Raw genomic sequence first — 14,023 nt, 5'->3', positions numbered from 1 at the left:
TGCTTCAGTTTAATCAACTGCAGTGTTAGACAAGACAAAATTGCTGTGTTCCCATTGACTGATTCCTGACACTGCCTGGAGTGAAATATTTAAGTTGCTCCTGCTGGGGTTTCTCAAAAATGTGTTCAGGGGACTGCTGTGTTAAACTATAACATTGCCTGGGAGTCCAAAGCTTAACACTTGGCACAATTGATTTTGGATTCGCTTTCAGCTGGAAATTTAAAACTACACAAACCATTCCCATTGTCCAAGATGTGAATAGTAGGTGTCAACCTTTCATTTTACAGTTTGTGAAACAGATGATATAGAGATTGCCACCAAATGTTCAGGTGATTGAGTCACTCGAAATACTAAGTCTTTCACATCCTAGATTGGCTGATATCTCATTCCTGTCATTGTATGGTGGTGAAGAATGTTGCCTATGGCTCACTGGCCTCATATTCAGAACAGCCAAGATGAGCAGTTTTGGGTTGAAGGTCGCGAACCCATGGATGCAGCCCCAGCTGCATCCATGACTTTAGTCAGCTTGGCTTCATTGCTATTTCTATTGTTTAGCAACACTGCAGGTGAAAGAATGTTTTCTCACAGGAACCTGATTAAATTAAAAAAACCTACGAACAAGATGCAAGGGGAACGTTTAGAAAACATTCCTCATTTTAGGGCATACAGGCAACAACACAAAATCTGTTGTGAAGACTTTGCATCAATGGAAGAAACGTTTGCACAGAGCAGAGATTCTCTTCTGCTTCTAAAAACCAGCAAGGATGAAATGTTGTTGTCTTAAAAAACTCTTTTAACAACAAAAATATAGTGACTTTTTCACTGAATGCAAATAATATAAGAATGTCATTGATGTTTTTACACTACATATATTTTGGGCTCATTTGGATGGGCTTTTTTTACACTATTATTACAGGATTTTTTTCATTAAAACACCTGCCAACTGTCAAACAGATACAATCAAGTACTGGGGTTTTGACTTTGAATGTTAGTGTCATCTCACATATTTGTTGCTAATGTAGACACACTCCTGCTGGGGGTTGCAGCTTTAAAAAAAAATCAAATCTGTAGTAGGTATGTAATGAAAAGCTTTAATTTGTTTTTTGATGTATAGATGAATGTCTGAATTAAAAACAAACAAACTTTGTTTCAAGAAATAGCTTGGTCTACCCTTAGGTTACTTTTCACCTTATTTTGGGGCTACACATGCAGTGGAATTCTGACAAACCACCTCAAGCTGAGCCGGAGGCAGAGCAGCAGCAGCCAGAAACACAGGGGCCAGTGAGAAGGAGCCCAGAAGGAGAGCTGGGCTGGAGGCAGAGTGGGGAGCTGCCACAGACCAGAACTGGGAGCTGGGTCTGCACAGACCTGCTGCACTAACGGGGAGCCAGGGCTGAGCTATAGCAGGGAGCTGTGGGGCCAGATGCAGGATAGTGGATGCCGGCCGTGCCACAAGTAACATGGCAGCCGAGCACAATTAGCGGTGGGGAGAGCAAGGTGGGGGCCACGGGCAGGGAGACGTCACCAGACAAGAGGCCCTTGAAGGCTGGACTGGGAAGTGTGGCTATGGGGCAGGCAGTTGCTGGGGAGAAGAGTCCTGTCACCTAGACCGTCAGGGCCTGTGGCCACTGTTTGAGCAAGTCTCATGCAGCGCAGGCAGGGCCTGGGCAGGAGGCAGGGGTGTGTGAGGAACAGGCTGTGAACTTTCCTTACATCCCAGGGACAGCTGTTTGTGATGTCCCTATGCTCACAGACCAGGGCTCCTCCTTACCTTGAACCTTTCCCATTTTTTTCTTATTATTTTACAGTTGCTGTTTAATAAAATATATTTGGTTTGAACTTAATGTAGTGCTCAGTGGGTCAGGGAAGCATCCAGTGTGAAGAGAGTACCCCAGAGTGGGGACACCCTAGCCCCAGTCTTAAGTGACCAGAATGAGACTGGTTCATCCTCCCAGTAATCCTGGGCCCAGCTATGTCACTATTACATAAGAATCTGAGAACGGCCATACTGGGTCAGATCAAATCAAGCCCAGTATCCTGTCCTCTGACAGGGGCCAATGGCTGGTGCCCCAGAGGGAATGAACAGACAGGTTACCATCAAGTGATCCATGCCCTGTCACCCAATCCCAGCTTCTGGCAAACAGAGGCCAGGGACACCATTCCTGCCCATCCTGGCTAATAGCCATTGATGGACCTATCCTCCATGAATCTATCTAGCTCCCTTTTGAACCCCATTGTAGTACTGGCCTTCACAACACCCTCTGGCAAGGAGTTCCAGAGGTTGACAGTGTGTTGCGTGAAAAATACTTTGTGTTTGTTTTAAACCTGCTACCTATTAATTTTGATTAGTGGCCCCTTGTTCTTATATTATGAGAAGGAGTAAATAATATTTCCTTGTTTACTTTCTCTATACCACTTGTGCAAGGGGTCACCAGTACAATAGTTTGAAAATCACTGGTTTGCTGAATATATCTAACTTGCTAAGTAAATTTTAACTTGTTCTTTCACTATTTTAAGTTCTGAACCTACCCTATGTTAATTGCCATTCACTATGGGAATTTTTCCCTTTGACTGTTTCTCAACAGATTCTGCTTGTACTTTACCATCATCCATTCTTCCTTCCTTAGTAGGATGTAGGGAATCTCCATTAACAGATGTATGGTTCTCTCTCCTTGAAACTGACTAGGAACAATTGACATCTCTTTGTCAGGGTTTTACATACAATAGCCCCAAAATTTCACTCTGTGAAACACTTTCTGAAAAATCCTGACAAGACAGAGCACTGGCCTGGGCTCCAGCAAAGAGCGAAGCTGAGGTGCAGGACATGGGGTAGCGTAGAGGAGAGTTATACAGAATTTTGCCTCAGAATCCTCCGTCCAGGGGTCTCTGTGTCCTCCTGAGATGGGATGTGGATCATCCAAGTGTTATGGAAAATCACCAAGTTCTGTTCTTCCAATGCAGGATCCACCTCAGATGCTTAAAGTCTCTGCTAGAATCTGAGAGCTTTGGTACTTTTCCAAGTCTCTCTGATGCTTTAACGGGTGTTTCTTTACTTGTGAGGAGTAAAATACGGACAAGAGGTTTGGGCACGCGCCACAGCAGCTCTGCCTAAACTACACAAGGTGACTTGCCCATGCTGGTCATCAGTGACATGCCTGGCTGCCTCTGTCGTGCACCCGCTCCAGACCCATGGATTCTACAGATGAATCCTTTGTTGCTAGCAGGGTTTTAGGTATAATGTGGAAATGATGCTTCCCCCAAATCCAGCCTGCCGCAGCGCCTCTTGGAACAGTTTCCTTTGCCCACTCAGCATGTGTGCAGCTGCTGCGTGGGGGAATTGTGGGTTTGGTGGGGTTTATTGTTAGGTTTACAGTGCTGAGAACAACACGCCCGGGTGCACAGGTGGCAGTTGGGGAGGGATTTGATGTCTTGTTGAGGTTCTGATGCTTCGATGGGGTTCTGAGCCAGGCTCACCCTGGACACTGATTCCAAGGGCTGAAGACCAAAACTCCAATTGAGCCCATTTGATGTGCCTCAATGAGCTGGACCAGTTCTCTGGTAGTTACATATTGGGCACTGTTGACAGATGTTTGGCTGTGTGTGTATGTTCTTGCTGTGTGCTGTACTGACTCTGGCCAGATAGCCCATACAGCCAGCTCCAACTGAGCTGCCCAATAAATCCACAGACTCAGTTCTTAGAGAAGGGATTTGGTCAGGTTTATTGACAGTGAAGTGTGGTCCTAATGCCCTGCTCAATTGTTACAGATACACTAACACGTGTATGCCTGTTGCAATGGACTAGCTCAGTTAGTGGCAGGACTTTCCACTATCACCTACGCCAGACAAAGACACGTCCTCTGAGATACATTTTTATACGCCAATACGAACTAGTTACATATTGCTCCTGGTGTATCAGGATGCCACCCTTTGAAGTATTAGGGTGTCAACCATTGATGTATCCAGGGACTGCACATTACCTTGGACATCTCCATCCATTATGCTGTTATCCCTGACCTTAACTTTAAGATGGATCAGCGTGTTCCTATTCTCATTGAGGAGTGTGTTTGGTGTAGAGGTGTTCTGGTGCCACCTTCCTGGAATGTGTTTGTGTCTATAGTTTTATATCTAACACTACTTAGCAGTGTGTGTTTCTGCAATATCAGCCCTGTTCTTGACAGATTCTGTGAGCTGCCTCTTGCTCAGACTTAACTTTGCTTTATAGCTGCAAAGTTTTGATTATTTTAGCCCAGGCCTCTGCTACAAGGCCCCACAATGCCAGCTATCATTTAAAAACAGAAAAACCTGTAAAGTTTTTAGAGATTCTATTTGCAAAGGAACTTCTCCCATCATGAGCTAAGTAGAACAGGTGCAGCATTATACCTTGGCAGACCAGCACCTATCACACATACCAAAGACACTTTCCACTATTTGTATCATTTCTGCCTTTGGCCTTCAGTCATTTTCAGACAGCCTGTGAGGATTGCTGTGCCCAGCAAAGATAATTGAAAGAGTAACCATGTCAGCTATTCCACTGCTATAGATGGCTATGGGGGCGGGAGGGAGTTTGTATAATGAAGATACCCACAAGATACTGCGAGTGGCACCCACGGGTACAGAAGGCCAGCAGAGCCTACAGATTTTAGGTGGCAGGGCCCTTCTTCCCAGCACCTGCCCTCACATTGGGTTCAAGTCCCATCCCCATCCCTGAGTCAGACCTTGAAAGCCCTCCTGTCGGGCGACATCTCCCTTTGCTGGGCCCTCATCCCATGGACCTACCTTGCTCTCCCCAGCTGCTCATTGCTCTCGGCTGCTGTGATACTTGTGGCACGGCCGGCATCCTCTATCCTGGCTCTGGCCCCGCAGCTCCCCTCTGTAGCTCAGCCCTGGCTCCTTTGGAGCTGCTGGTCTCTGCTGACCCAGGACCCGTTCTCCTGTGCTGCTCCAGCTGCAGCTCCCCACTCTGCCTCAGCTCTGCAGTGCTGCAGGGTCTGGCTGGGATTGCCAGAATTCCACTGCATTAGAAGCCCAAAGTCATTTAACAGCTCACCTGAAAGTAGCCCCATCGCTTTCTTCAAAGAAAGGGGTTTTATTAACAGATTTGTCTATACATAAAGTAACAGATGAAAGCTTTTGTTACACACCTACTACAGATTTGATTTAAAAAAAAGCTACAAGCCCCAGCAGGAGTTTGTTCACATTAGCAACACACCTATGAGATGACAATTAAATTCAAAATACTGGTACTTGTATCCCGACTGAGAGTTGGCAGGCGTTTCAATCAGAAAATGGCATTAAAAAGCCCCAAAGTAGCCCAAAACATTTGTAATGAAAAACAACTAAGGCATTATTATAGTATTTATTTCTAATTGCATTCAGGGATGGTAGTCAGTGTCCACATTTTGTGTTGAATTAGTTTGCTACAGTCAGTCTTTATTTGGTTTATCCTCCAGGTTTCTTTAAGGATTGGAAGTAAAAAAAAAATCAGGTAAATGTCACTCATCATAACACTGTACAAATGATAGTTTCTCAAAGTTTTTGTTGCCTATCTCAAACTGCAGCTTCCGTTCATCAAACTGATAAAGAGCCCTGTTCATGCAAGGACTAATGGAAATCCACCTTGCATCAGAAAGCTGCAGTAGCAGCTAAGAGTTGGTAATGTAAGAGTTAAAGAAAAGCCATGTGACAGGGGGTTAGGGGGTTGAGGCTAATGGGTCATGCTGAAAGAGGTCAGGGGATGGTCAGAGAGAGGGAAATCAGCAATGGAGAGAGCAGTGCTGGGTGATGGAGTGATGAGAGATTAGGTGTGAGGAACTTCTCAGACTGTGAATCCCACACAATGCTGAGCTCAGCCAAACTGGGACAGAGCACCCTTGATTATCAAGGAGATCGCCTTTCTCCCTCTCGTAACACAGGCTAAATTCAATGTCCCAGGTGATCACATTCTGCAGGTGTATTTTCCCACTTTGTCACGAAGTTCTTTGGTTTTGAGCCCATAAATAATAGGGTTGAGCATGGGGGGGATGAGTAAATAGAGGTCAGCCAAGAGGATGTGAACATGGGGAGCGATGTCCTGACCGAACCGGTGTATGAGAGGGGAGAAGAGCCCGGAAGTATAATACGTAATCATCACGCAGATGTGGGCTGTGCAGGTGTTGAGGGCTTTCTGGTAGGCTTTCTTGGAGGATATTCTGAGGAGGGCCCTGATGATTAGACCATAGGATAGGGCAATGAACATCAGGTCTAACCCAACAATTACAAACACTATCACTAAGCCATACATCCTGTTGACTGTAATATCCCCACACGATATCTTCGCCACAGCTATAGGTTCGCAGTGCGTGTGGGGGATAACGCGTTTGGAACAGAATGGCAATGTGTTCAGGAGAAGGGGCATAGGCAGAATGAAGAGAACAGCTTTGATCAAACCTAGAAATCCTAGCTTAGCTATTCGTCCTTTGGTGAGGATGGTGGCGTATCTCAGAGGGTTACATATGGCAATGTAGCGATCAAAGGCCATTGTCACGAGGATGGTTGAGTGCATAACAGCAACTGTGTGAAGGAAGAACATCTGGGTAAGGCAGCCCCCCACAGTAATACCTTTCAAATTGAACCAAAATATACACAGTGCCTTTGGCACGACAGAAGTAGGTGTGGCGATATCTGTGAGTGCCAGCATGCAGAGCAGCAGGTACATTGGCTTGTGCAGGGTCTGTTCTTTGCTTACAACAAACAGAAGGGTAACATTTTCCAACAGGCCGACAATGTAGAACATAGCGAAAGGGATGGAAATCCAGATGTGGGCAGCTTCCAGGCCAGGGATGCCCATTAGGATGAATGTTGAAGGGTCAGAGGGGGTGAGGTTGAAAGCTGCCATGAAGTTCTCAATGGATTGATCGAGCTCAGAAATGTTCAATGTGCCTATGAAGAGAGTGAAGCACAGCAAGGGGTTACACACTTTATAGCAAATAATAAAGTGAAATATAAAATATTTACTATGTTAACAGTCTAGAAAGGGGTCAAGAAGTAGATGGGAACATTTATAGAGATTATTTCAGTTATAGTCAAGTCCAGAGAAGTCCTCAGAGGGAGCTAACCAAGCCAGGTCAATGGGCAACATGATGGCAGATAAATGTTGATGTTAATAACTGCAGTGTTTATGTCAATGTATTTGCCTAACACCTTACAAGATTCTAATTTAACTGTATGAGCTCATGACAGGGATCTGGGCATCATGGTACACAACTCCGTGAAACCCTGCTAACAGTGCAAGCATGGGCAGAAACTAAGAAAAACACTGAGCTCTAGGAGGAGTGGGATGGGAAATCATACAGCAAATACAGTGTCACGAGATCAGTCAGTCAATGTTTCACCCTCCTGTGGTCTCCTCTGTGTAGTACTGGGCACCCTTCTCACCCAGGATATTGCAGAACTAGAGGGTTTCAGGGAAGGGCAATGAGAATGATCAAGGGCCTTTGGAAACTGATATGGAGAGAGGTTGAAAAGACTGGGGTCGTTACCTTTACAAAGGAGACGAATAAGAGGGGACACAAGAAAAGTCTATAAAATACTGACTGTTGGAGGGCAGATTGAGACTGTGTTCTCCATATCTCATAACACAAGATCAAGTGGTCATTCAGTTATACTGAAACATGGCAAAATCAAAACCGATAAAAAAAGAATGTTTGCTTCACTCAATGCCTCAAGAGACTGAGGAACTCCTTACCACAAGTGGTAGTTGAGGTCACGAGATAAGCAAGAATCAGGAAGGATTGCGACATTTACATGGATAGTGAGTATCCAGTTACATTACTTACAGCTAAATAAATATTTTGGAAAGCCCCTACGCCCATGTGTTTCAGGGTACAAGCCAATCTCTAGCGGTTAGGCGTTAGAATGATGCCTCATGACGGTCAAGTCACCGTCCCCATCCACTGCTCCTGGGTTTCTTACACCTTCTGCAGCAGCTGGGGCTGTCACCATCGGAGAGAGGAAAATGGACTAGATTGACCCTAGCTCTGACCCCCAAGGCCATTCCTATGTTGGAAAGGAGCCAAGTGTCTGCTATGGAAACAGAGATTGTCATGCTGGGCTATGACTTTGTGCTCAACAGAGCTCAACGCCTCTTTGGTCTGTGCATTAGGAAGGATGTGAATTCTATATTTTGCCTGGTTTCAGGACTCCCTACCACTGTGATAGAGAGACAGCATATCTCACTGTCACACCCTCCTCCCCGCACTCCCTCAGGCCACACACACACACAGACTGTGCATTCCTGGACCTCCCTCGGTGAGATAACTAGCACTGCCTTGTTTCCTCTAAGCCAGAAACATGCTTCTATTTCTACACCCTTTTGGTGCTTCTCGTCCTCTCCAGAACCAGAGATGCAGGGGCATGGAGAGAGCAGATCCCTCTCTATCCCTGAAAATATTGTTTATCCTAATTGGTTTGAACCGCTAAGCCTGTGAGTTTGAGATTTTAGCAACTCTTCTCTCCTGTCAGTTCTTCTTTCATTCAAATGAGCTCACTCATCCTTAGAAGCCATGGGACGACTCCAGTTGAAGTCACTGAAGGCTTATGATTGGTGTAAACAGGTCATTTGTTTAAGTTCCTAGATGTGGATTTAGGGTGATCTCAATGGAGCCAAGATTTCTCCTTTAACCTATTTAACGTTTGGCTCTGAGCTGCGATAATCACGGCTTCAGGTCCTGCTACAGAGAGCACCATTGTGTTAGGGTGCTGCATGAGCCTGAAGCAGAGATCCACTGATGGCAGAAAGTGACAGCAGAATCTGACCATTGTCTGAACTCCCGTGTACGCGATTCGTGTTGTGAACTCTCTGGTAGCACAGAGACCCACTGCAGAGGCTTTGGCTGTATTACCCAGCAACACAGTGTAGTTGCTGAATTGAAAAACTTGAGCGATCCAGAGGAAAAATGATTCCACCCAAAGAAAGAGAGTTACTGAGACAGATAGGAGGACACAGTAAGACATGAGGAACCGATCTTAAAAAAAGTCTGATCTATTTCCAATACATTTATCGTTCCAATTATGCCAGGCAAATCCCTGGGTGTGTCTGACAATAAAACAATTCAAATCACCATGCTGGTGAATTCCTGCTCAGATGGTTCTTGATTTGAACCTTGGAACCCTTCCTGAGCCCATAGTACAAATGTTAGTGCAGAAACAAGCAACTCACCAAAATAACACTCAGCAGAGAGGAAATCTCCTTACTCGGGGCTCTACTTTCTTGTTGCAGATTCCACCCAAAGAAAGAGAGTTACTGAGACAGATAGGAGGACACAGTAAGACATGAGGAACCGATCTTAAAAGTCTGATCTATTTCCAATACATTTATCGTTCCAATTATGCCAGGCAAATCCCTGGGTGTGTCTGACAATAAAACAATTCAAATCACCATGCTGGTGAATTCCTGCTCAGATGGTTCTTGATTTGAACCTTGGAACCCTTCCTGAGCCCATAGTACAAATGTTAGTGCAGAACAAGCAACTCACCAAAATAACACTCAGCAGAGAGGAAATCTCCTTACTGGGCTCTACTTTCTTGTTGCAGAATCAGCGTATGAATCTCACGTGTCTGACACTCGCCGTTCTGGACAGTGACATTTATGCTTTCCCTGTACAGTCCCTGTGGATTATCAGGTTGCCAGGACTCCCAGACAATTCCTTCGACTCCATGAGCAGTAGGAAGAGCAGAAAATAGACCCGGGGAACTTCAGCTTGAGAATCTCACGTGAGAGTGAAGAAATGATTCACAAATACCAGGAGCTCAGATTGTCAGGGCAAATGGAGTTTGCTGATTGTGCAGCCTAGCAAATAGTGATGACATTCTTTTCTGTGTGTAATGCACTATGTGTGGGAATGCCACCACAAGTTATGTGACCGAAACCTGTTTCAATTAATTGGAGCAGTGTAATGATTCATACTACCCAGGCAGTTGTAATATCCAGTCCATTAGCCCTTGAAGTGTCACTGCCACCCTGTGGAGGCCAAATGATGTGATCTTGAATTGATGCAATGCAAAGTGCTTTCTTCTCCCAGCATTCGGGCATCAAAGGTATTTGCCAGTTTCCATTTGTGAGGTCTATATCTGGCAGCTCAAACTGTTCTAATAGTTCATCAACTCTCTGCATCGGGGAAGCATCAAATATGAATACAGTAAAATTTCAGCAATGGATGCAGATTAGGGTTGTGCTATTCTGCATCATAGAATCATAGAATATCAGGGTTGGAAAGGACCTCAGGAGGTCATCTAGTCCAACCCCCTGCTCAAAGCAGGACCAATCCCCAACTAAATCATCCCAGCCAGGGCTTTGTCAAGCCTGACCTTAAAAACCTCCAAGGAAGGAGATTCCACCACCTCCCTAGGTAACCCATTCCAGTGCTTCACCACCCTACTAGTGAAAAAGTTTTTCCTAATATCCAACCTAATCCTCCCCCTATGCAACTTGAGACCATTACTCCTTGTTCTGTCATCTTCTACCACTGAGAACAGTCTAGATCCACCCTCTTTGGAACCCCCTTTCAGGTAGTTGAAAGCAGCTATCAAATCCCCCCTCATTCTTCTCTTCTGCAGACTAAACAATCCCAGTTCCCTCAGCCTCTTCTCGTAAGTCATGTGCTCCAGCCCCCTAATCATTTTTGTTGCCCTCCGCTGGACTCTCTCCAATTTATCCACATCCTTCTTGTAGTGTGGGGCCCAAAACTGGACACAGTACTCCAAATGAGCCCTCACCAGTGCTGAATAGAGGGGAATGATCACATCCCTCGATCTGCTGGAAATGCCCCTACTTATACAACCCAGAATGCCATTAGCCTTCTTGGCAACAAGGGCACACTGTTGACTCATATTCAGCTTTTCGTCCACCGTAACCCCTAGGTCCTTTTCTGCAGAACTACTGCCCAGCCATTCGGTCCCTAGTCTGTAGCAGTGCATGGGATTCTTCCTTCCTAAGTGCAGGAATCTGCACTTGTCCTTGTTGAATCTCATCATATTTCTTTTGGCCCGATCCTCTAATTTGTCTAGGTCCTCTGTATCATCGCCCTACCCTCCAGCGTATCAACCACTCCTCCCAGTTTAGTGTCATCTGCAAACTTGCTAAGGGTGCAGTCCACACCATCCTCCACATCGTTAATGAAGATATTGAACAAAACCGGCCCCAGCACCGACCCTTGGGGCACTCCACTTGATACCGGCTGCCAACTAGACATGGAACCATTGATCACTACCCGTTGAACCCGACCATCTAGCCAGTTTTCTATCCACCTTACAGTCCATTCATCCAGCCCGTACTTCTTTAACTTGCTGGCACTTGATACCTGCTTCCCACTAGATATTGAGGTGTTGATCATACTCTGACCTGCTGTCCGTACTCTCCTCCTCCATCCCAAACTGCCACAATTCCAACTGCACATTGGTCGCAGTGTCTTCTCCACACTCCTCACTCATCCCTGGCTCCTACAACCTCCGAGCAGCCCCATATTCCCCACAACTCTTCCTCTGCAAGGGGTGAGATGCCTCCCATCACGTCTGCTCCTTTGGGGCAATCAGTGACTATGTCTCAATGGTTAGATCTATCACACACTACTGGCAAATGCAAAGGCAGGGATCTGTGTGGCTTCTCTTGTTACATGGTGCATGGTGCTTCAAGGACTGCTACACAGGAACAACTCACAAGCTGAGAAGTTTGCACATTATATAATGAGAGCAGGCAACTCTGGGACATGTGAGGGCCTAGATAAATACAGCTGCCACGTGCAGGAACCACTGGTAGCTGACTGAAACAGTGTGCCACGGGGAGAGTGATGGTTAATCCAGGATGCTCTGGGAAGGGCCGGCTCCAGCTTTTTTGCTGCCCCAAGTGGGGGAAAAAAAAAAGTTGATTGGAGGCACTTGGGCGGCGGCGGTTCAATCGCGTCACTTCATTCTTCGGCAGCAATTCGGCGGCAAGTCCTTCAATCCCTCTCTTCCTCTTCAGCGGCACTTCAGCAGCAGCTGAAAGAGGAAGAGAGCGACTGACGGACCCGCCACCGAATTGCCACCGAAGAGGGAACTGGAGGAGCTGCCACCGCAGTGCTGCCCTAAGACTGCCCGGGAAGCTGTTCTTTCCCGTTTGCCGTCCCAGACACCTGCTTGCTAGGCTGGTGCCTAGAGACGGCCCTGGCTCTGGGGCCATTTACTAGCCAGCCCTGTTAGTCGTTCATGGTGAGGGCTGTCAATTTATTCCTCAAAGTCGAGATTTTATGGTCTCAAGTCATTATTTTTCTCAGCTATAGTGTTCATCCATGCAGTACTTCATGGGATCCCTCAGCCCTGCGAAATATACATTCCCAAGGCAGCGCAGTCGCATGAGATTTTCTCCCCAGAGGGTTAAATGCAACACAGTCACAAATAGAAAAAGTGCCTTCAGTAAGCTCAGGCATGAGCTTGCAGGGATAATGCCTCCAGCTGACACCTGGAGACATGTTCGGAGATTCTGAGGCCAGAAGGGACCATTGTGATCATCTAGCCTGTATAACAGAGTCCTGTATAACATAACCCCAAAACTATTCCTAGAGCAGATCTTTTAGAGAAACATCCAATCTTGATTTAAAAATTCTCAGTGATGAAGAATCCACCAAAACCCTTGATAAATTGTTCCAGTGGTTAATTTCTCTCACCGTTGAAAAATGTACACCTTATTTCCAGTCAGAATTTCTTTAATTTCAACATCCAGCCATTGTATTCTCTTACACCTCCGTATGCTAGGCTGAAAAGCATATTATTTTATATTGGTTCCCTGTGTAGGGACTTATAGACTGTTATCAAGTCATCCCTTGACCATCTTTATTAAACAAAATAGATTAAAATATTTCAGTCTATCACTATAATCAGGTATTCTAATCTTTTACTAATTCTTGTGATACTTTTCTGAACATAGCCCCAGACCTAGTGGGGTACCTGCAAGAAAGTATCTCACCAAAAGACACAAGGGAAGTAACAGAGTTGCGGGCCTGTAGCCCAAAATACCAAGACCCTTGTGTCTGTTTCCATAACGGAATCTTGGCTCTGAGATTTTGTATTTGACCTCTAGAACATATTTCATAAATGAAAGCTTGGTCAAGGAATTGACTAGACAATTTATCAGCAACCGGTATGAGTCACTCCTTCCTCTCAGATTTCAGTATTTAGGCACAATAGACACACCCACAGAAGTAATTCGCCTGAGAAAAAATGCCGTTAAAATTAACAAGCCTCCAGCATTAAAGAAATTAATGAAAAATTTTAGTTCTGTTTGTCTCATTCTGCTCCGAAGGAAGATTCTGGAAATGGTAAATGCTGTCTCCAAATTGCTACAATCCAGAGACACGGGACCTATTCAAAGCAACAGTATTACTTCCCAAAGCCACTGAACTTTTAGCTACATTTCAAAATGTGTACTTAGTGTAATGTAAGTAATGTAAAGTAACACACCCACCTTTGCATGTGTATAAATACCTGCTCACTAAGTTTCCATTTCATGCATTTGACGAAGTGGGTTACAGCCCATGAAAGCTTAGGCCCAAATAAATGTGTTAGTCTTTATGGTGCCATAGGATTCCTCGTTGTTTTTGCCAAAACAAACTTGAAACTATGACAGCAGTGTGATTACAATGGGAAACAGCTTACTGAGAAATGGATCGTTTTGTGACAAAGGAGAAAAGCGCATAGCACAAATTGAACTGAGGGCAGCAGTGGAGGTTCCAGCAAAACACAGAAGCTGAAAGTATGACAATTGTACGGCTTTCCATGGAGTGAGCCTCAACATGTTGTAATGAAGTACTGGAAAACCATATTATGCCATCCTGCAACCTACACCAGCCTCTGAAAACAAGGCACCCTACATTAGCATCTAAGCCTGGAGAGATTTTTTCAGAGGAAGCTCAGTGAGTTACCAGGACAAACATAGTCGTTGAATATCAGAGGGGTAGCCATGTTAGTCTGGTTCTGTAAAAGCAGCAAAGAATCCTGTGGCACCTTATAGACT

The 14,023-nt window shown here is 45.3% G+C and overlaps 1 protein-coding gene across 1 annotated transcript; it reads right to left on the bottom strand.

Moving 5' to 3' along the window:
* Positions 1-5,935: 5,935 nt before the first annotated feature.
* On the bottom strand, positions 5,936-6,772 carry LOC120395251 (putative olfactory receptor 52P1). Its single transcript, XM_039519453.1, has one exon. It carries the CDS (start codon positions 6,770-6,772, stop codon positions 5,936-5,938), a length of 837 nt encoding a protein of 278 aa, XP_039375387.1.
* Positions 6,773-14,023: the final 7,251 nt, after the last annotated feature.

Source organism: Mauremys reevesii, linkage group 1 (assembly GCF_016161935.1).
Source record: "Mauremys reevesii isolate NIE-2019 linkage group 1, ASM1616193v1, whole genome shotgun sequence".
NCBI lineage: Eukaryota > Metazoa > Chordata > Testudines > Geoemydidae > Mauremys > Mauremys reevesii.
The sequence above is the reverse complement of the archived record's forward strand: the minus strand, read 5'-3'. Positions and strand labels throughout refer to the sequence as shown.